The sequence below is a fragment of the Suncus etruscus genome, chromosome 14, assembly GCF_024139225.1.
Source record: "Suncus etruscus isolate mSunEtr1 chromosome 14, mSunEtr1.pri.cur, whole genome shotgun sequence".
Classification (NCBI taxonomy): domain Eukaryota; kingdom Metazoa; phylum Chordata; class Mammalia; order Eulipotyphla; family Soricidae; genus Suncus; species Suncus etruscus.
Window position 1 is genome coordinate 40,006,915 of NC_064861.1, and position 20,356 is coordinate 40,027,270.

At 39.2% G+C, this 20,356-nt stretch overlaps 2 protein-coding genes across 2 annotated transcripts in view; one reads left to right on the forward strand and one right to left on the reverse strand.

Moving 5' to 3' along the window:
- The window catches only part of SHCBP1 (SHC binding and spindle associated 1), a 36,514-nt gene extending 17,235 nt beyond the window's left edge, over nt 1–19,279 (reverse strand). Inside the window, exons 1-5 of the mRNA XM_049787393.1 lie at nt 18,949–19,279; nt 15,936–16,094; nt 15,642–15,757; nt 13,231–13,439; nt 3,316–3,408 (exon numbers count right to left, since the gene is read on the reverse strand). Of these exons, the coding sequence (XP_049643350.1) occupies nt 3,316–3,408; nt 13,231–13,439; nt 15,642–15,757; nt 15,936–16,094; nt 18,949–19,279 (908 nt within the window). The remainder of the gene's footprint in view (nt 1–3,315; nt 3,409–13,230; nt 13,440–15,641; nt 15,758–15,935; nt 16,095–18,948) is intronic.
- GPT2 (glutamic--pyruvic transaminase 2) overlaps nt 1–20,356 on the forward strand; it is a 690,974-nt gene that overhangs the window by 311,295 nt on the left and 359,323 nt on the right. The gene's annotated exons all lie outside the window — the stretch shown is intronic.

Here is a 20,356-nt window from a genome sequence, read left to right on the forward strand (position 1 = left end):
GTTACTCCTGGCTGTCTGCTCAGAAATAGCTCCTGGCAGGCATGGGGGACCATATGGGACACCGGGATTCGAACCAACCACCTTTGGTCCTGGATTGGCTGCTTGCAAGGCAAACGCCGCTGTCGCAGTAATATTTAAGGCACATAGTAGTAATGAATGAGGGGCATTCCCACCACTAGTGTTGTCCTCCCTCCACTCCTGTTCCCAGCATGCATCCCTCTTCCCCCTTTTCTACCACCCATAAAGCTAGTGAAGCTATTCCCCCCATGTACAGCTTGATGTAGATTGGGTATCATTTTTGTTGTCATTGACTTTGGATTTTCTAAGTATTGAAACCAAATTTTGAATTAGAGAAGAAAAATATTTACACATAATACAAAAGCTAGAAAGTGTGCCATGATTCCCTTTAAAATTGATGAATTGAATGCCCAAGAGTAGATGAAAGACTAAAGAAATTGGAATGGAATACTATTCAGCTAAGAGAAAAGGTTGAAATCATGTCATTTAGGAGCTACCTAATAAAATTAGAGGGTATCAAGCTGAATGAAGCTAATCTTCAGAATATAGACAAGTACAAAATGATCTCTCTCATATGAATATAAAAAAACACAGTAAGAGAATAAGAAATGATGACTGGGACTGCAACAATAATTCAGCGTGCAGGGCACTTGTTTTGCATTCAGCAGACCTAGGTTCAATCCTAACACCATATATGGTACCCTGACCTTACCAAAGTGATCCCTAACCACAAAGCTAGGAAAAAAACCTGAACAACACCAGATTTTAGAAACCCCTCACTCTAGCCCCACCCACCCAAAAGAAATGGTCAATGGTAACTGACCCTGAGAACAGACCTTCTGAACTGAGTTTGCTAAGGAGTGAGATGGGGAAGTAAATGTCAACGGAACCTTAAGACATGGTAAATTAGGGACATTGACACACTGGTGGTGGGTATAGCAGAACACTGTATGTCTGAAACTCTATTATTAATAGTATAATTCATGATATCTAAGTTAAAATCAAACAAAATTAATTTAAATTATATTAACTGCCTTTTGATGAGTCCTTTTTAAAGTGTCTACATATATTTGATAATATTCAGATTCCCCATTAAGCTCTTTTCTTCTCCATAACCCAGGGGTCTCAAACTCAATTTACCTGGGGGCCGCAGGAGGCAAAGTCGGGGTGAGGCAGGGCCACATAAGGGATTTCGCTTACCGAATATTCGCAATAAAAAATCGCATTAGTAAGAAAAAAATCGCAAAAAATCGCATTAAACATTTGCATACCCCAAACGGAACAGCTCGGGGTATGCGAATGTTTAATGTGATTTTTTTCTTACTAACGTGATTTTATTGCTATTATTCGGTAAGCGAATTATCACGAATACTGCGATATTTGAAGGCCGGCCAAATGCGATATTTGAAGGGCCACAAAATGTTGTACAGAGGGCTGCAAACGGCCCGTGGGCCGCGAGTTTGAGACCCCTGTCATAACCAAAACAATCCTGCCTTACACTTTCCCATCTGCCAGTAATGTACAAGTTATGTATTTCTTCTTGTTCATACTGCCAAATTAGAATACAATATTTTTACAAATAAAAATAAATTTTCCAAGCACACAACATTCATTACTTTAATCAAAATCAAGCATTATTTTTTTAAAACCAAGTATACCAGAGTGAGGAAATATGCAAGCTTATTAAAATTCCGGCATTTTATTCAACACGCTGTGAAAATAGAAACTGAGCATTGAAGAAACTAGAAATTCTAAGCAGAAATCATAATCAAGTTATGAAGAACCCAGATATATAGAGAATCTACAGCAGGCCAAACCAGTAATCAAAGAGTTCACATATTTTTTACTTAGGATTTAAACCAGGAGAAAATTACTAAATAAAACTGAGTTTCACAGAATTGAAAAAAAATTATTGCCTTATGTAATCAATGATCTTTCACACAAGGGGAAATCTCAGACTTTTACAATTACTTTTATAGTGTAAATTCTTATTTTAACCTCACAACACTGCCTATTAAATCATCACTTAGGAATATGAGAAAAAATTAGACCACCACCTAGTGGAAAGCTAAATGTTTACATTTAACAGTCAATGCAGAACTTTAGCTGCATGGTTTATTTGGGGTATTTTTTTTTTTTTTGGAATCTCTGTGCTCAGAAATCGCTTCTGGCTTGGGGGACCATATGGGACGCCGGGGATGGCACTGTGGTCGGTTCTAGGTTAGCCGCGTGCAAGGCAAATGCCCTACTGCTACACCACCGCTCCAGTACATATTTGGGGTATTTTTGTATAAAACTATTTTTCCCTACCAAAATGTTAACTTACCAAAATATAATAGAGTATGTTTAGAAATTTTGGAAAGTACTATCCAATATTAATACAATTTAATATTGATTCATCTATTTTGAAATAAGATTTAAGAACAAGAGTTCAACAAGACATCCTAAGTAAATCTGTTAAGTTAGTCTATTGTGTTTTATTGTAGAACTCAGAATAAACTCATATACCTTTAAAAGTACTCTGAAAGTGCAGTGGTAAGGCATTCAATCCCTGGCATCCCATATGGTCCCCCAAGCCAGGAGTAACCCCTGAGCGTCACAGGGTGTGGCCTCAAAACAAAACAAAACAAAAAAAAATGTACTCTGAAAAAGCAAAATTAAAAAAAAAAAAACCTTCAAAATTAAATGAAAATAAATTCAATTTTTTTAAACATCTTTGAATTTAACAAAGGAATTTAGCACTTAAGCTCAACTGATTTACAAAACAGAGCTATTAACTCAGGTCTCCTTGAACTTACCATTGTAAACTCAGTTAATAAACTCTAATAGGCTTTTCTGTACTTGTAAATTTCATTAAGAAAGTTGTTAATGAGTTTCAAAGCAAAGTAGGGTGATTGCCATGCATGGTGCCAACCAAGTTTGATACCTGAGCCCACCAGGAATGATTCCTGCCCAGAGTCAGGGGTAAGCCCTGAACACTGCTGGGTGTGACCCCAAAATAAAGTTGTCAATGGGTTAGGTTTGCTTTTTGTTGTTTGTTTAGGTTTTGGGGTCACGCACTAGCATGCTCAGGGGAAGTCTCTCCTGGCAGTGATGGAGGACCATATGCAATGTCAGGGATCAAATGTGTCAGATGCACACAAGGCAAGAAAGCGCCTAAATCCCTGTATTATCTCACAACTATAATATTCGTATATAACTCTACTTTTATCTGTGGAGAGATATATATCGCACAGACTATATTAAAACAAGGATAGCAATATTTTTCTATGTATAAGAACATTTATAAATACATACAATCTCAATCGAGGTTCAACACATCTGACAAAATAATCATATTCATCCTCCTCTTCTTCATCCCAACTCCTCCAAATGTTTTGGTAGAAAAACCTGAAAAAGAAATTAGCATCATTCAAATTCAATCAGAGTCTCAAAATGTTAGAGTTTTGGAAAGTTGGGAGCTTTAGAGTAAATCAAAATAAGTCTATTACAGAAAACAGTGCATGTTTGTTAAGTGTCATAGATATGTCACAGATTTTCTTTTTTTTTTTATAATTATCTTTATTTAAACACCGTGATTACAAATATGATTATAGTTGTATGATTACAGTCATGTAAAGAACACCCCCTTCACCAGTGCAACATTCCCACCACCAATTTCCCAGATCTCCCTCCTCCCCACCACCCCACCACACCTGTACTCGAGACAGGCTTTCTACTTCCCTCATTCATTCACATTGTTATGATAGTTTTCAGTGTAGTCATCTTTCCAACTGCACTCATCACTCTATGTGATGAGCTTACAGATTTTCTTTGGATTAGCTAAAGAAGTCTTTCCACAAAATGAGTTCTATCAGATTATTGTTTCTCTCAGAAAAGTCAAATAGTAGACCATTAATAAGGAAGGATGGCAATGCCATTAGTTGTGAATGAAAAGATGGGAAGAGAAACATGTTTGTATTTGAAACTAAATGGTCTGTATTCATCATATTGGCTGAAATCCCTACTGGACCTTCCAAGTAAATTTTATTTTATTTTAGAAAGTAGGAAAGTTTACTTTAGTAGGAAAGTTTACTGGAAAGTAAACTTTACTTTAGTAAAGGCCAGAGCAGTGGTGCATTTGTCTTGCAGGTGCTAATGTAGGAATGACTGCGGTTTGATCCCCCCCCCCCCCGCACCCCCCCCCCGCTTCCATATGGTCCCCCAAGCCAGGGGAATTATTTACATTTAATTCCGTTTACATTTAGTTCTGTTCCCTGCAAACAGCTCACGGAACTTTGTTCCAGCTGACACCAGTTCCCTGGAGAGCCTGGTCAGTTTTGAGGTCTTGCTAACTTTGGGAGGGAAAGACAGGGCTTCATTTGGCCTATTTCCTCTAGTTCCTGCCTAGAATACCAGGACAATCCACCATTCTAAACATATTTAAATAATGAGATCCAAAGGAGCTCTTCACCACTCCAGATTATCATAGGTCACCCAACTCCACATAGTATGGGCTGATACCTGGTAATATATACATTGGCTGTGGGCTTAGTTGGGTAGGGATGGACTTAGAAAAGTGACACTGGGAATGGTGGGAGGATATCAAAGGCAGCAGAAGTCTTCTTCCCAAGGTGCAGAATCTTAATCCTCCTTAATCACGTGCTGTCTGTGGTCTAAGCTAGCCAAAGAAAGGTACCAAGGGCTTATTTACATTTACGTATTTCTGAGCGCATAGCCAGGAGTAACCCTTAAGCGTCACCGAATGTGGCCCAAACCCCCACCCCCCAGAAAAAGGAGAATGAAATACCGTATTTTCCGGCGTATAAGACTACCGGGTATATAAGACGACCCCCTAATTTTACAGTTAAAACATAGGTTTAGGCCTATATTTGCTGTATAAGACAAAATGTTCCTGTGCTGCAACTGTATGTACCACAGTGAGCCAATCACAACAAGCAAAGGTCCAAAGGTTATACTGTAATAGACGTCCTCTCTGACTCTAGCCAACCTGAGCATGCTTTTGACAGTGTAGATTCGGGAACATTGTCTAATTTGCATGCATAAAAAGCCTGCTTGGATTGGCTGAGTTAGAGAGGCGGTCCAAGCAGCCTGGCAGTGACTGGTACAGGATCGAGTTGGAATATTCTTTTTGTGGCAATATTCAGACAATTTTCGTTTAGCGGCTATTGAAACATTTTTCGGAATATACTAGGCGTATAAGACGACCCCTGATTTTGCATTTAATTTAAATCTCTTTTGTTACAAATTATCCTTCCCACTTTTTCTCCTTACAGCTTTATTACTCTCAATTTTTATCGCTTCTTCACAGGAATCATTTGGCATTTTCTGTTGCCTTTATTATGTTTCCTTTATCATACACTGAGAGTAAGATCTATCAGGATCAGGAAACTTGACCAGGATAAAGAAAGATTTTTTGGCAAGAATACTTCATAAGATGTATAGTGTACTTCCGCCTAAAAGCACGTAATACCTACTCATTTCATTTGATAATCAAAAATGATATCAATGGGGGACAGAGAAATAATCCAGGTGTTAAAGTATACATCTTGGATGCAATTAATCCCTGTTCAATCACTGGTACAACATGATCTCCCAAGCCTCATAGGATGTGGCCCTCAAGGACCTGAACACCAACCAGATATAGCAGTAAAGTGTCTTGACATAGCGAAGCGCAGGCCTGAATGCCTCTTAGCATTGATGGGACATTGCTATTCCCTGGAACCACAGACTCTGAGCAGCACTGCATCCTTTGGCCCTTGCATTGAACTGCCAACCAGCTTGAAAGAAAATCATCACAAGTCTCCAAGGTTCCTAATCACTGCTCTATAATTCTGCCCCCTCTTCCAAAAAAATAAAAAAATAAAATAAATAAAAGAGAAAGAAAGAGATCAATGGATTTAGTTGTTATCAACCTGATATATCTACAAAAGTACAAAGGTTTTCCATCTGTTTTTTACCTGTTACAAAATAGTCATTGATGACCATTGTCTAGAATCTTTATTTCATTCAATACTGGCTGCAAGTACATATATTCTAATTCTATCATCCAAAATAATCTAGGACTGACCCAGAGCCAAGTCCAGCATTTTAAAGTTAGAGGAGCTTCAGGGACATACATGGAAGTATTTCAAGGCCTCCTCACTTGATGCTTGGGGCAATCATGTAGTTCCAGGGACTGAACAGGGGTTGGCTGTATTCAAGTGTAAGAGGAAGAGTTAGTCAAGTTAGTCAAGATGTGGATATGGGAAGAGAGCACAGGATTAAAATGCTTGCTCTACACATGTGGCTGACCCCAGTTTAATCCTCAGTACTGCTACATCATCCCTAGTGTAAACAGACCGAGAACTAGGAAGACACCAAGTTTGAAAAGACCTTAACTGGCTGAGGGAGGATTTTTCAAAAACTATCTACTATTGCAGGAACTTTTCACTGCCTGTACTCGCAGAGAGGGTATATGAAAAGTAGCACTTGTAAGAAAGGAAACTTGGAGAATAACCTGTACTCACAAGCAGTCGAGCCCTGAAAAACCATGGTTGCCTATCCATGAGGCATTCAGGAAAAAAAGGGGAAGTAGCATAAATATTTATTGAGACCTAACTTCTTCAGCTGACATTTTAAAGTTTACTTAAATTTAACATTTGCATGGATTCAATTATTCTTTATCCAGTCTTACAGAATAATTATTACTCACTTTTCTTAAAGCCTCTCTTAAAGATTACTCAGATATATAAACACACCTTATTAGGAACATTTGAGTAGATTCAAGTATTCTTTTTTTATTTTATTTATTTTTTGGTTTTTGGGTCACACCCGGCATTGCTCAGGGGTTACTCCTGGCTGTCTGCTCAGAAATAGCTCCTGGCAGGCACGGGGGACCATATGGGACACCGGGATTCGAACCAACCACCTTTGGTCCTGGATCAGCCGTTTGCAAGGCAAATGCCGCTGTGCTATCTCTCCGGGCCCAGATTCAAGTATTCTTAATTAGGCTTACAGAATAACTACTCACTCTCAAATCTAGTTTTACCGTTAGCCTACATGCAGTTATATCAAGGCCCAAGTTCAGGGTGCATAAACTGGAATAAGGCCAAAATAACACATTTCTGGGAAATGGACCTTGTTAGCTAGAAAACCTCAGATAGCAAAAGCAAATTCAGAGTGAAACTGCCTTCTGTCAGAATATGCCTTGAAAAAATTTGCCCCTGTGCTTTTTTGGTAAATTAGTTTTGTCTGAAAATTATGACTTGCCAAGAAATTGAGAACAAGTATTCAACCTTTTCCTTTGAATAAACGGAACAGAGCTTGAATCAAACTTGAATCTTTGGCCTGTCTCATAGCACCTTTCAAGGGACCCCAGAAGATTCCTTAGTGTCAGCACTAATCAGTCCATGACATATTGGCACCCAACATGCATATCATCTCTTGAGCAGAATTAGAGTAATCCCTGAACACTGCTAGGTGAGGAGTCCCTACCCAGGACAAATAAAATTGAGTTAGCCAAGATGACAAATAAAATGATGCACATCAGAGTGGTAGGGCTGAGAGGACTCAGTGACTATATTGAGAATATTAGGCTAAGAGTGTATATTAAGAAGATTTTTCAAAACATCTAGTAAAATGTGTCCAACTCCTCTAGATCTTATAGTAGTTTCAGACCAATAGTATTATAGGAAATCTGACGGGAAAGTTAGAGAGTAATCTACCAATTTCAATGAGCCTAAACACTGAAAGTAGGGGCCGGGCGATGGCGCAAGAGGTAAGGTGCCTGCCTTGCCTGCGCTAGCCTTGGACGGATCAGTTCGATCCCCTAGCGTCCCATATGGTCCTCCAAGCCAGGAGCAACTTCTGAGCGCATAGCCAGGAGTAACCCCTGAGCGTTACTGGGTGTGGCCCAAAAACAAAAAAAAAAAAAAAAAAGAAAGTAACGCAGAAGTCTCAACTAGTATTAATCATAGCCCAGTAAATCCTTAGACAGTGACTTTAATAATAACATGCTGAGATATAATAATCATTTTAAATTGACCTATGTTGATCTATGTTTTGATAACTTCACTTTGTGTTGTAACAAGCAATATAAAGTAAATTTGTATATGCCTGCATAGAGGCAGGCTATGACAGTGGATTGGAGACTGGGGACACCGGTGAAGTAAAGTTTACACTGGTGATAGGACAGGTGTTTGAATATTTAAGCCTGAAATGATTGTATTATGAACAGCTTGGGAAATCACAGTGTTAATATAAAAATCTTTTTAGAATGTGTTCAACAGGGGTTGGAACTATCAGTCCAACACAGTGAGTAGGATGATTGCCTTGCACATGGCGATGTGGGTTTGATCCCTGGCATCCCTTACGGTTGTCCGAGACTACTAGGAGTAATTTCTGAGTGCAGAGCCAAGAGTAAGCCCTAGGTGCTATTGGGTGTGGCCCAAAAACCAAAAGATTTTTAAAATTAAATAAAGAAGTGTTGGGGCTGGAGAGACAGCATGGAGGTAGGGCATGCAGAAGGATGATGGTTCGAATCCCAGCGTCCCATATGATCCCCCAACCCCCCCTTCCTGCCAGAAGCGATTTCTAAGCATAGAGCCAGGAGAAGCCTCTAAGTGCCGCCGGGTGTGATCCCCCCAAAAAATTAAATTAAAAATGAAAGGGCCGGAGTGGTGGCACAGGTGGTAGGGTATTTGCCTTACACGCACTAACCCAAGATGGACCATGGTTCAAAACCCTGGCATCCCATATGGTTCCCAAGCCACGAGCGATTTCTGAGTGCATAGCCAGGAATAATCCCTGAGCATCACTGGTGTTGCCCAAAAACAAAAACAAACAAAAGCAAAAAAAAATTTAAAAAGAAAAAGCAAAAACCTGAGCACTGAGCATGCCTCTACATTAAAAAAAAATCTCCACAGACCAACTGGAGACAAGACAGCACAATAGGCTGAATGCATTGTTATATGTGGTAAGTTTAGGTTCAATCAACAATCTTACTTCACCTATATCCACCTATACTTACCATCCCATTTTCTAAATGAGCCTCAAAGCTGCCCTTCCTTACCCTCAACTCTAGTCCACAATCCTGTCTTTACTGGGAGGATTAATGGGGTGGGTCAGACTTGGCAATGCCCAGGAATTATTTTGACTCTGTGCCCATGGAACCAAATGCAAGGCTAGGGACTGAGAGACAAAAGAGACAAGGGCCCAGAGGACCAATCTAAGGTAGGAAGATTGCCACAAGTAGTGGATGAGTACAATTTGGGCAGAAAAGAGATCTATGAGAATGACAGTTGTAAATGATCACTCTTGACAAGAACTGGATGCTGAAAGGAGATAGTGATAAGCATGATACCCCTCAAAAACAATATTGCAACCACAGTATTTGTAAGGGGGGAAAAGGGAAAGGAGAGGCAGACAGACAGACAGACAGAGAGAGATAGACGAGAAACAATATCTGTCCCACAGGCAGGCAAGGGAAACTGGACACATTCATAGTGGAAAATATACACTGGTGAAAAGTGTTGTACAGTATATATACCTGAAACTCAATCATGAACAAATTAGTATCTGTGGAAAAAAAAAACCCTGTATTATGAATAACTTTGTAAGCCAGAGTTTAATTGAAGTAATTTTTTTTAAAAAGGCAAGACAAACTCCTCAACACTTAGCATTGAATATGGTATTCAACCATGTCACTAACGTCTGTCCTCTACTAGATTAAGAAAGGTTTGTTTACTCTATCCCAGTATGTCTGTTCTCTGCTAGATTAAGAAAGGTTTGTTTACTCTATTCCACTAAGATTTTATACATTCTCAATATGAAATAAACTTTTATCAAATGTTATATATCTGACTAGGTACTTTTTTTTTGGTTACTCCTGGCTCTACGCTCAGAAATCACCCCTGGGATGCCGGGATTCAAACCACCATCCTTCTGCCTGGAAGGCAGATGCCTTACTTCCAGGCTATCTCTCCGGCCCGACTAGGTACTTTTTAATCATAATTTTATTACAATCCTTTACTTACTAATGCAGACACTTAAGCAGTATAATAATATTTTCTTCCCCTCTACCATTTTTTTGTTTGTTTCTTGGGCCATACTCAGCAATACTCAGGGGTTGCTCCTGGCTTTGTACTCAAGGGACCATATAGGATGTATAAGGCAAGAACCCTACCCACTCCAGCTCCTAATACATTTTCTAACATAAAGTCAAAATATCTCATTTCTTAAGATAAAGTATACTTTTGTGGGGCCGGGCGGTGGCGCTGGAGGTAAGGTGCCTGCCTTGCCTGTGCTAGCCTAAGACGGACCGCGGTTCGATCCCCCGGTGTCCCATATGGTCCCCCAAGCCAGGAGCAACTTCTGAGCGCATAGCCAGGAGTAACCCCTGAGCGTCACAGGGTGTGGCCCAAAAACCAAAAAAAAAAAAAAAAAAAAAGTATACTTTTGTACCTCAATAGGCCAATTCAGATTTTCCCTTAAATTTTTCTTAACTCCCTTCACTTATACTAAATGTTATATTTGTAGGATTTATCTAACTTATATAATCTTAAAATGTAGCAATACATTTATTCACATTAATTTTTAAAATATATATAACTAAAAATGTTTTGAATCACTTTATCATTGATTTACAATTTGTGTAATTCCAAATTAGCTCTACTCACTTTCACAATAAAGCAGAGAGAAGAGAGAGGAGAGAGAATGCTATCCCAAACATGAGATAAAATAAACAATACAGGAACAACAATGGTCAAAGTCATCAGAACTGAAGATGTCTACAGAGTGAGCTTACTTGGGAGTGGAGTGAGTGGATGGTCCTTGGGACACTGGTGGAGGAACTCTGGTGGTAAGGATCAAATTGAAATGTATCAGTCACACATGAGAAGTATGACCAACAATATTGTTAACCCTGGTACCTCAATAAAATGGTTAAAAAAATATGTAAAGACGGGGCCAGAACAATAGCACAGCGGTATGGCGTTTGCCTTGCACGTGGCCAATTCAGGACAGACCTGGTTCGATCCCGGAGTCCCACATGGTCCCCTAAGCCAGGAACAATTTCTGAGCGCATAGCCAAGAGTAACCCCTGAGTGTTACTGGGTGTGAGCTAAAAACCAAAAACTAAAAAAAAATAAAAAATAAAAATAAAATAAAAAGGGGGGGGGGGCTGGAGAGATAGCATAGCGGTAGGGCGTTTGCCTTGCATGCAGTTCACCCAGGACAGATGGTGGTTCAAATCCTGACATCCCACATGGTCCCTCAATCCTGCCAGGAGCGACTTCTGAATGCAGAGCCAGGAGTAACTCCTGAACTTTGCTGGGTGTGCCCCCCCCCAAAAAAAAAACAATAACAACAACAAAAATACCAACAATAACAAAAATATATGAAAAGAAAATTAGAAGAGCACCACAGACAGAAAATATTTGTAAAACCCTGCCAGATAAAAGATTATTAACCAAAATACACAAAGAATTTTTAAAACTCAAACTAATATGAAAACAGATAGCTATATTAAAAAAATAATAATAGGGGCTGGAGTGATAGCACAGTGGTAGGGTGTCTGCCTTGCACAGCCAAACCAGGAGATAGTGGTTCAATTTGGGTATCCCATATGGTCCCCTGAGCCTGCTAAGGGCGATTTTTGAGCACAGAGCCAGGAGTAACCCCTGACCACCGTTGGATGTGACCCAAAAACAAACAGAAATTAAATAAATAAATAAATAAAAATCAACATGCTTTCCTGAGCTTATATTACAGGATGCAGTTTGAATGAGAAGAAATCCTATCAAAAATTATAGAATATCAATAGAAATGATTAATGCAAACTAATACCAAGCATAATGCCATATAAAATTATGATTAAATAGGATTTTTTAAATATTTTAAAATAAGAATGGTAGTACAGTAGGTATGGCACTTGCCTTCCATGGGGCTAATTTGAATTCAATATCCAACAACCCATATGGTATCTAAGCACTTCTAAAAGTAATATTTGAGTACAGAGACAGAAGAAACTCCTAAGAATCACCCAGTATGGTCCCAAACCCCCCAAATAAATTAATTACATTATTAATTTAGGGGCCGGAGCAGTGGCACAAGTGGTAAGGCATCTGCCTTTCCCGCACCAGCCTAGGACGAACCATAGTTCAATCACCTGGAGTCTCATATGGTCCCCCAAGCCAGAAACGATTTCTGAGTGTATAGCCAGGAGTAACCCCTGAGGATCAATGGGTGTGGCCCAAAATTTTTTTAAAAAGTATTAATTTAACTTAATGTATTTAAATTTAAATAATTAAATGTAAATAATTTAAATTAAATTCAATAATTAATTAATTGAATAAGATGCTTTTTTAAATTAAAGTAACTTTGATTTAAAATTAAAACAACTGATTTAAAAGACATTAAATGTTTTTAAGTTTGGCGGGTACAATGTTAGCCACACCAAGCCTATCACGATAAAAGAAAATGAAAATTTGTGGGGCCAGAGAGATAATACAATGAACAAGGCACTTGCCTTGTACTCGGCAGACCCCAGTTCAATTCCTGGCATAACATACAGCCCCCCAGACCCTGCTGGGAGTGATTCCTGAGCACAGAATCTGGAGTAAATACTGAGCAGAGCTTAGTGTAAGCACAGCCAGAAGCAGATAAGAAAACATTAGTAATTTAGAGTCCTTTGTCTTTGAATATTTAAAAAAAAAAACAAAAAACTACAATAACCAAGTCTGAGTTTGTCTTATTTACTTATTTATTTATATATTTAGGTTTGGGGGCAGTAGTTGGCAATACTTTGGGGTTATCCCTGCTCAGGAGTCACTCCTCGTTTCTCGGTGAATCAGAGTGAGGGGAATCAAACCTAAGGGACCAAAACCAAAGTGCAAAACATTCACTCCAGTCCTATGAGATATATCCCCAGTCCATTTTCCCAAGTATGAATTTTAAAGCTGGGTATAACTGATTGGAATCACTGCATTTTTTTTTTTTTTTTTTTTTTGGTTTTTGGGCCACACCCGTTTGATGCTCAGGGGTTACTACTGGCTATACGCTCAGAAATCGCCCCTGGCTTGGGGGGCCCATATGGGGATCGAACCGCTGTCCATCCTACACTAGGGATTGCAAGGCAGACACCTTACCTCTAGCATCACCTTCCCGGCCCAGGAATCACTGCATTTCATTCAAAATTCTGGCCACATTATTTTAACCAAGTTCTCTTCTTACCTGACATGCTCAACTGCAAGTGCTGTCTGGTCCAATAATCCTGAATCATCAAATACCACCCACAGCTCCTGCAGAGGTAACCGATGTTCCTTCAGCTCCAGGAGTCCTTTCATACACTCCAAGGTAAAAGTGCTCACTTGAGATTCACAAAGGTATGGGTCAGCAAGCCTCACCACTGCCTTCAAGGATATAAAGTCCACATCTGTGACCTGAAATTTAAAAGTGACTTAATGTGGTAACCAAAGTTATTTTAAATTAAGATTAAGACATCTATATAAAACATTATTTATAACCTCATTTTTTAAAAAGCATGAAAATAGAACAGAGGGTCTTCAGTAATAAAAGAAGTATCGGGGAAACAAGATGAAAACTAGCAGAGGTGATCATCTAGTTTTGCTAAGATGGTTAGAGGAAGTGCTTCTTTGAGCAGTGAAAAGGAAAACGAAGCTGCCACCTGAAGAGCAGGAAGATGCAAAAGGAACTGTGCTAGAAACAGACATTGCCAGCTACAGACAAGCCTAGCAGAGAGACCTTTCTTGTTGGAACTAAAGGATGGAAATTCATTGTGGGTATGAGCAGCAGAAAATGACAGAAGAATGAGAGCTGAAGGATAGTAGAGCGATTGGATGCTTGTGTAGAGTGCAAAGTAATGCCCTGAGCATCTCAGGGTGTGGTCCAAAAACGAAAACAAAACAAAAAAAAAAAAGTGAGAGAAGACCAGGACTTGAAAGACATCAGAATGGGGCCAGAGAGATAGCACAGTCGTAGGCATTTGCCTTGCAAGCAGCTGATCCAGGACAGACGGTAGTTCAAATTCCAGCATCCCATATGGTCCCCGTGCCTGCCAGGAGTAACCCACGTGTGACTCAAAAACCAAAAAAAAAAAAAAAAAAAAAAAAAGAAGAAATATGGTTTCTATGTGTTCTATGTGCACTATGAGAAGCATAAAACTAATTATCACAGGGGCCAGACAGATAGCATGTAGGAAGGGCGTGTTTGCCTTCCAGGCAGAAGGATGGTGGTTCGAATCCCAGCATTCCAAATAGCCTCCCAAGTCTGCCAGGAGCGATTTCTGAGTGTAGAGCCAGGAGTAACCCCTGAGGCCTGTCGGGTGTGACCCAAAAACCAAACAAATAAAACAACAACAAAAAAAGCACACACACAAAAAAACACTGATTATCAGGCCTTTGGCAGAAACAATAACTTTAGAGATTTTAAAGCATATCAGTGACATTGATCTCTTTTAATACAATGATTGTGGGCCAGGGAAAAAGCACAGATTAGGCACACGTACTTCATGAGTATACACCTAGTTCAATCCTCTGCTTTTTATGCCCCTCCCCACACAAAATATGATTAAGTACAGCCCTGGAGGTGTCAATGCACTGCTTAAGAGATTCAAAAATCAATAAATAAATGGAAATAAAACAATGTCTATGCCTTTACAGAACTGATGAGGGAGGGGACTATGAAACCTAATTTGTAACTTGTACAATGATATTAACATAATCCAAAACTTAAAAATATGAAGAACAGCTGCAACCCATTTTCTCATAATCACTGCAATACGTAATGTCATTATCTAAAGGAGATGCAGTAACAATTTGTATTCCTTCACACTCCCTGGCTTAACAATCTATTTCAACCAGGTGTGTTTTTTGTGGTCTAGTTAACAAATGCTGAGAAAAAATTCACAGCTGTAATCAAAGTGCCAATTTAATGTAAAAGGCTTAGTCATTTGAAAAAATGAGATTGTTTTTACTTTCTGCAATGAGACACATTACCAAGAAATTAACCACAAATATGTTAGGCAAAAAAAAAAAAAAAAAAAAAAAAGACATTTTTAAAATTCTACTTGGTCTGAACTACTTAATGCCTACAACTAAGAAGATTGAAGATTGAAACTTCATTTGACTTCATAACTAGGTCTCTATATTTTAATGATATGAAATACTTTTCTACTTCTCAGGTTTGTAATCCATTCCTCCCATCAAGGGAAACTTAATTTTTTTTTTTTTTTTTTTTGTTTTTTTTTGGGTCACACCTGGCAGTGCTCAGGGGTTATTCCTGGCTCCAGGCTCAGAAATTGCTCCTGGCAGGCACAGGGGACCATATGGGGCGCCGGTATTCGAACCGATGACCTCCTGCATGAAAGGCAAACGCCTTACCTCCATGCTATCTCTCCGGCCCCGGAAACTTAATTTTAACCACATCAATTCCCAAGTCACTACTTGTCAGTTGCCTTTAAAATTTGTGGAACACTTCATACAATATGGCAAATAAATGTGAAAAGCATGGTATTTTCAATCAGCTCATAAACTTTCATTTAAAATAGGCGCTTAGGTTATTACCATCTGAAAGAAAGTATTTTTAGTTAGAGGCAAATGTTTTAAGAACAGAATTAAATTTACCTCAACCAGCACCTCGAACACATTAGTGTGCCAGACTGCCTGCCATCCAGATGGTTCAAGGACCTTCTCCAAGAACTCAGCTGTGAATTCTCTTACCTCAGAGGCCTTGCAATCAGCTACAATTTAAACACAGTAAGAATTGAGACTACATAAAGCAGAAAAAAGTTATCAAGTACTCTTTATGAGAACCAATAATAACCTCAATATAAAGAACTAAAATAAACAATTTACTTATTAATTTAACAATTTAAAACTAAAACACAATTAATGAAGAAAAAGAGACAACCAACTCACCTAAAATGTAATCCTGATAGGCTCTGAACCGTTCATAAAATAAAAGATGACTTGTTTGGAACATTTCTGGGAAAAGGGTTTTTCCTTCTAGCACACAACTTTGTAAACTAGTTCCTGGATGACTCTGATTGCTACTGCATGAATCTTTATCTTGGAACAAACATAAAAGAACAAAGTAAGATCAACAGCTCAACCATCCCAGTCACTACAATGCTTACAAAGAGTTCTTTTTTTACATCTTTGCTTTAAAATTCCAAAGATACAGAAGAGTTTGGGTATGATACTTGACATATGATATCTCATTGTCAGTAGAAACTAGTTTTCTAAAATCATAAATATCTAAATATCTAAGTATAGCTTCTAAACAATAAGACTTAAAATTTTTACCCAGTTGTTTGGTGATTGTTCTGTGAGGTTTTTTTAGGGAGGAAAAAAAATGGTTTTCCTGACCCAGGGGAAATCACCCAAGAAATCTTCAAAGGATATGGTTCTAATTTTTTATTACAGCTAAAAGCTTATAATGGTCAAATACCTTACTGTCATTTTTTTAAATACAATTCCATAAGCTGACAGTCATTTTTTTAATACAATTCCATAAAGCTGTACTAAAATAAGGAGCTGGTTTTATATTCTTCCTCAATGAGTTGAAGTCTCCTTTATTTCTAAAATTATGCCTGTCAAAGGTTCTCATATCAACAGGATTGAGATTCTAAATAATGCATAAGGCTTGCTTCATTAAAGCTACTAGTTCTGGGGCTGGAGTGATAGCATAGCGGTAGGGTGTTTGTTTACCTTGCATACTGCCAACCCAGGATGGACCGGAGTTGGATCCCCAGAATACTATATGGTCCCCAAAACCTGCCAGGAGTGATTTCTGAGTGCAGAGCCAGGAGTAATCCCTGAATAGCATTGAGTGTGGCCCCAAAACAAACAACAACAAAAAGCTAATAGTTCTTCCTCAATAATTTCAATGACTGTGTCTTTAAAAAAGCTAGAAAATGCAAATCACATTAGTTTTCAACTATGTTTTTATGTCTCATAAGGTGTGATTTGGCCAATGGCATACCTGATTCTACATGTGTTTTTAATGCTGAGGATAATATTCAGACTAGCAAATTAATTTCTAGAATGGATTTCAAGAAAGGTATCTTAGATATTACCAACAGCAGATTTCCCAATCTCAACCCTGACCCATATTTTCTTCTTCCTCAGAATTCTTTGCCCTCTTCATATCACCAGAATTACTTGACTCAATAAATAACTCAAACATACTCAAATGCCTTTTACTCACGAACAATATACATAAACCTGAGGCCTTTAGTGTGACAATATTTCCTGTTTCCTTGCCTAGATATAGACATATATAAAATATATAATTTATATAAGTATTAATTACATTATTATATTAATATAATATTATATAATATATAATTATTTATATTATATAATATAATATATTATATATTGTATATAATATAATAATATATATTATTATAATTATATATAATATATATAATTATAATTATATATAATAATATATATTATATATATTATGAAATTAAATCTCCAGGAGACATTTTCAAATGATGTCTGATGTAGCATGATTCGTAATAGCTAAAACCTGAAGCAGCTCAAGCATCCACAAAGGTAGATATATGCACATATAAAATATGAATAAAGGGGGCAGGAGAAATAGCACAGTGGTAGGGCGTCTGCCTTGCATGCGGCCAACTCAAGACGGACCCAGGTTCGATTCCTGGCATCCCACATCCCCAAGCCTGTCAGGAGCAATTTCTGAGGGAAGAGCTAGGAGTAACTACTAAGCAACGCTGGGTGTGGCTCAAAAACCAAATAAATAAATAAATAAATAAATAAATAAATAAAAAGGAACACATACAATAAAATGTCTATCACTTTTAAAGAGAAAAATTCTGCAATATGCTGCAACGTGGCTAAACCTTGAATACACTGTGTTTAGTAAAGTAAACCAGTCACAAACAAAATATTAAAAAAAGAGAAGAAAAGTAAACAAGTCATAAAGACAAATACTTAATGGTTTCACCGAATCTAGCAGAGGCAGAAGCAGAAGGCAAGATAGCAGATGGTAGTGAAGTTTAGTTCAAACGGTTTTGTTCACTTGTTATTGTTTATTTACTCTGGAATTATTTACTCTTCAATCGGTTTGGTTTCATTTATTGCTCAATAGTTTCCCTTTTACAAAATAAAGAGATTTGTGGGATGATGACTGTACAACAAGGTGTGTTTAATACCTCCGAACTATACATCTTAAAATGGTTGAGGGTAAATTATATTGTTTGTATGTATATAATATATAATATATATTAAGGCTTTTGTTTTGGGTCCACAACCGGTGTTGCTCAGGGCTTACAAACTGGCTCTGTGCTCGGCGGATCATTACTGGTGATGTTTGGGGACCAAACGGGTTCAAGAATTGAACCTACAGAGAACCTATTGTATTCTCTCCGGCCCTTTTAAAGCAAAGTTTTTTAGGGGTTGGGGGAAACCCTTACACTTCAGCGCACAATTCAAAGCACTTGAGACTCATTTATCACCCAATGCATTTTTCCAGATGGGGAAGAAAAAAAAAAAAAAAAAGACCAAAAGCCAATTCACAAAATGTCTGAGTAGTGGGATTAAGTCACAGCTAACAGCCTCACTCTTTCCACTGAAAAACCTTGAATCACCTTAAAACATCACGAAGAATACTCGTCAAGAAAGCTGAATTTGGGCCCGGAGAGATAGCACAGCGGCGTTTGCCTTGCAAGCAGCCGATCCAGGACCAGAGGTGGTTGGTTCGAATCCCGGTGTCCCATATGGTCCCCCGTGCCTGCCAAGAGCTATTTCTGAACAGACAGCCAGGAGTAACCCCTGAGCAACGCCGGGTGTGGCCCAAAACCAAAAAAGAAAAAAGAAAAAAAAGAAAAAAAAAGAAAAAGAAAGCTGAATTTTAGGAGCCCTGGGTTTTGCTCTTAGGCAGATTGGCTCTCCTCACTTTGGGCATAAACCTGTTCTTTTTTGATAATGCAGCTATCTAGTCCAAGAGTCCAAGTTTCATCTCTTTCCAGAAGGGAAAAAAAAGGCGTGGTTGAAGATCTCCTTCGAGGTGCAGATGAAGAAGATGAACCCACAAATAAACATGCAAGCTCCAATCTTGATTTGGTCCAACTCCCTGCAGAGAGGAGGAAGCTCGGGCCCGCAGAGGCTGGAAGTGGTGGAGATGCTCGGTGGACTTCCAGGCCTCGGGACCCGAAGTGTCCCCGGAAAGCGGTCTCGGAAACCAGTGTCACAGAAAGTCCTTGCCTGGCACGGTAGATACTCACCATTCTCGAGGGTCGCCACCCCCTCCCCGGCGTCCCAGTCTGCGCGTTCAGGCTCCGCGGCCATCACTTCCAGCGCCAATCACGAACCCGCCCGCAGCCCGTCTAGATGTTTCAAATCTCCGCGCTGACGTTCTACTCGGCGACGTGATGACGTAGACGCTTCTGATTGGGTGGTGGGTTCATGGCCGGCGGTTTCCGCCGTCCCATTTTTCGCAAAACCCCGCCTTCCGCGTCCACCGATTTTTGGTGACAGGTACTCAGTGCCCTCTACCGGCCGGGAGGCCAGATGCTCTCAGCCAAGTCATTGCTTTTTGTTAAAGAACGTGGCCGAAGTTGAATGGGTCTTCATTTGGGATGACTTTGGAAAAGTTAAAAAAGCCATGCCTTGAAATAGGAATACAGATCGATGAAGACTACCCCTATCTCAAGTATAAATTTTATTTTATTTTATTTTGTGGATTTTGGGTCACACCCGACGGCGCTCAAGTGACTCCTGGCTTGATGCTCAGAAATCACTCCTGGCAGGCTCAGGGGATCAGACGGGATACTGGGAATCGAACCCGGGTCCGTCCAAACGCCCTACCGCTTTGCTATCTCTCCAGCCCCATGAATTGCTTCATTTCATTCTAAATTTCAGGCCACATTATTTTAACCAACTTCTCTTCCTACTTGACATGCTCAACTTGCAAGTGAAGTCCGGCCAATACTCCTGAATCAGTCAGTGGTCGGCAACCTTTTTTTTTTTTTCAACTGAGCTGAATCTCGCCAAAACCACGATTGAAATTTATTTTGAGAGCCACATTTTTGTTTGTTTGTTTGTTTTTGGGTCACACCCGGCAATGCTCAGGGGTTATTCCTGACTTTACGCTCAGAAATCGCCCCCGGCAGGCTCGGGGACCATATGGGATGCTGGGATTCAAACCAGCGACCTTCCGCATGCAAGGCAAACGCCTTACCGCTGTGCTATCTCTTCGGCCCCTTGAGTTGTATCATTTAAGTCACAAGACTCGTCAACTGCTATTGATGAAGCTGAAACCACTTTAAGATCATCAACTTGTTGATTGGTTATATTGGAAGATA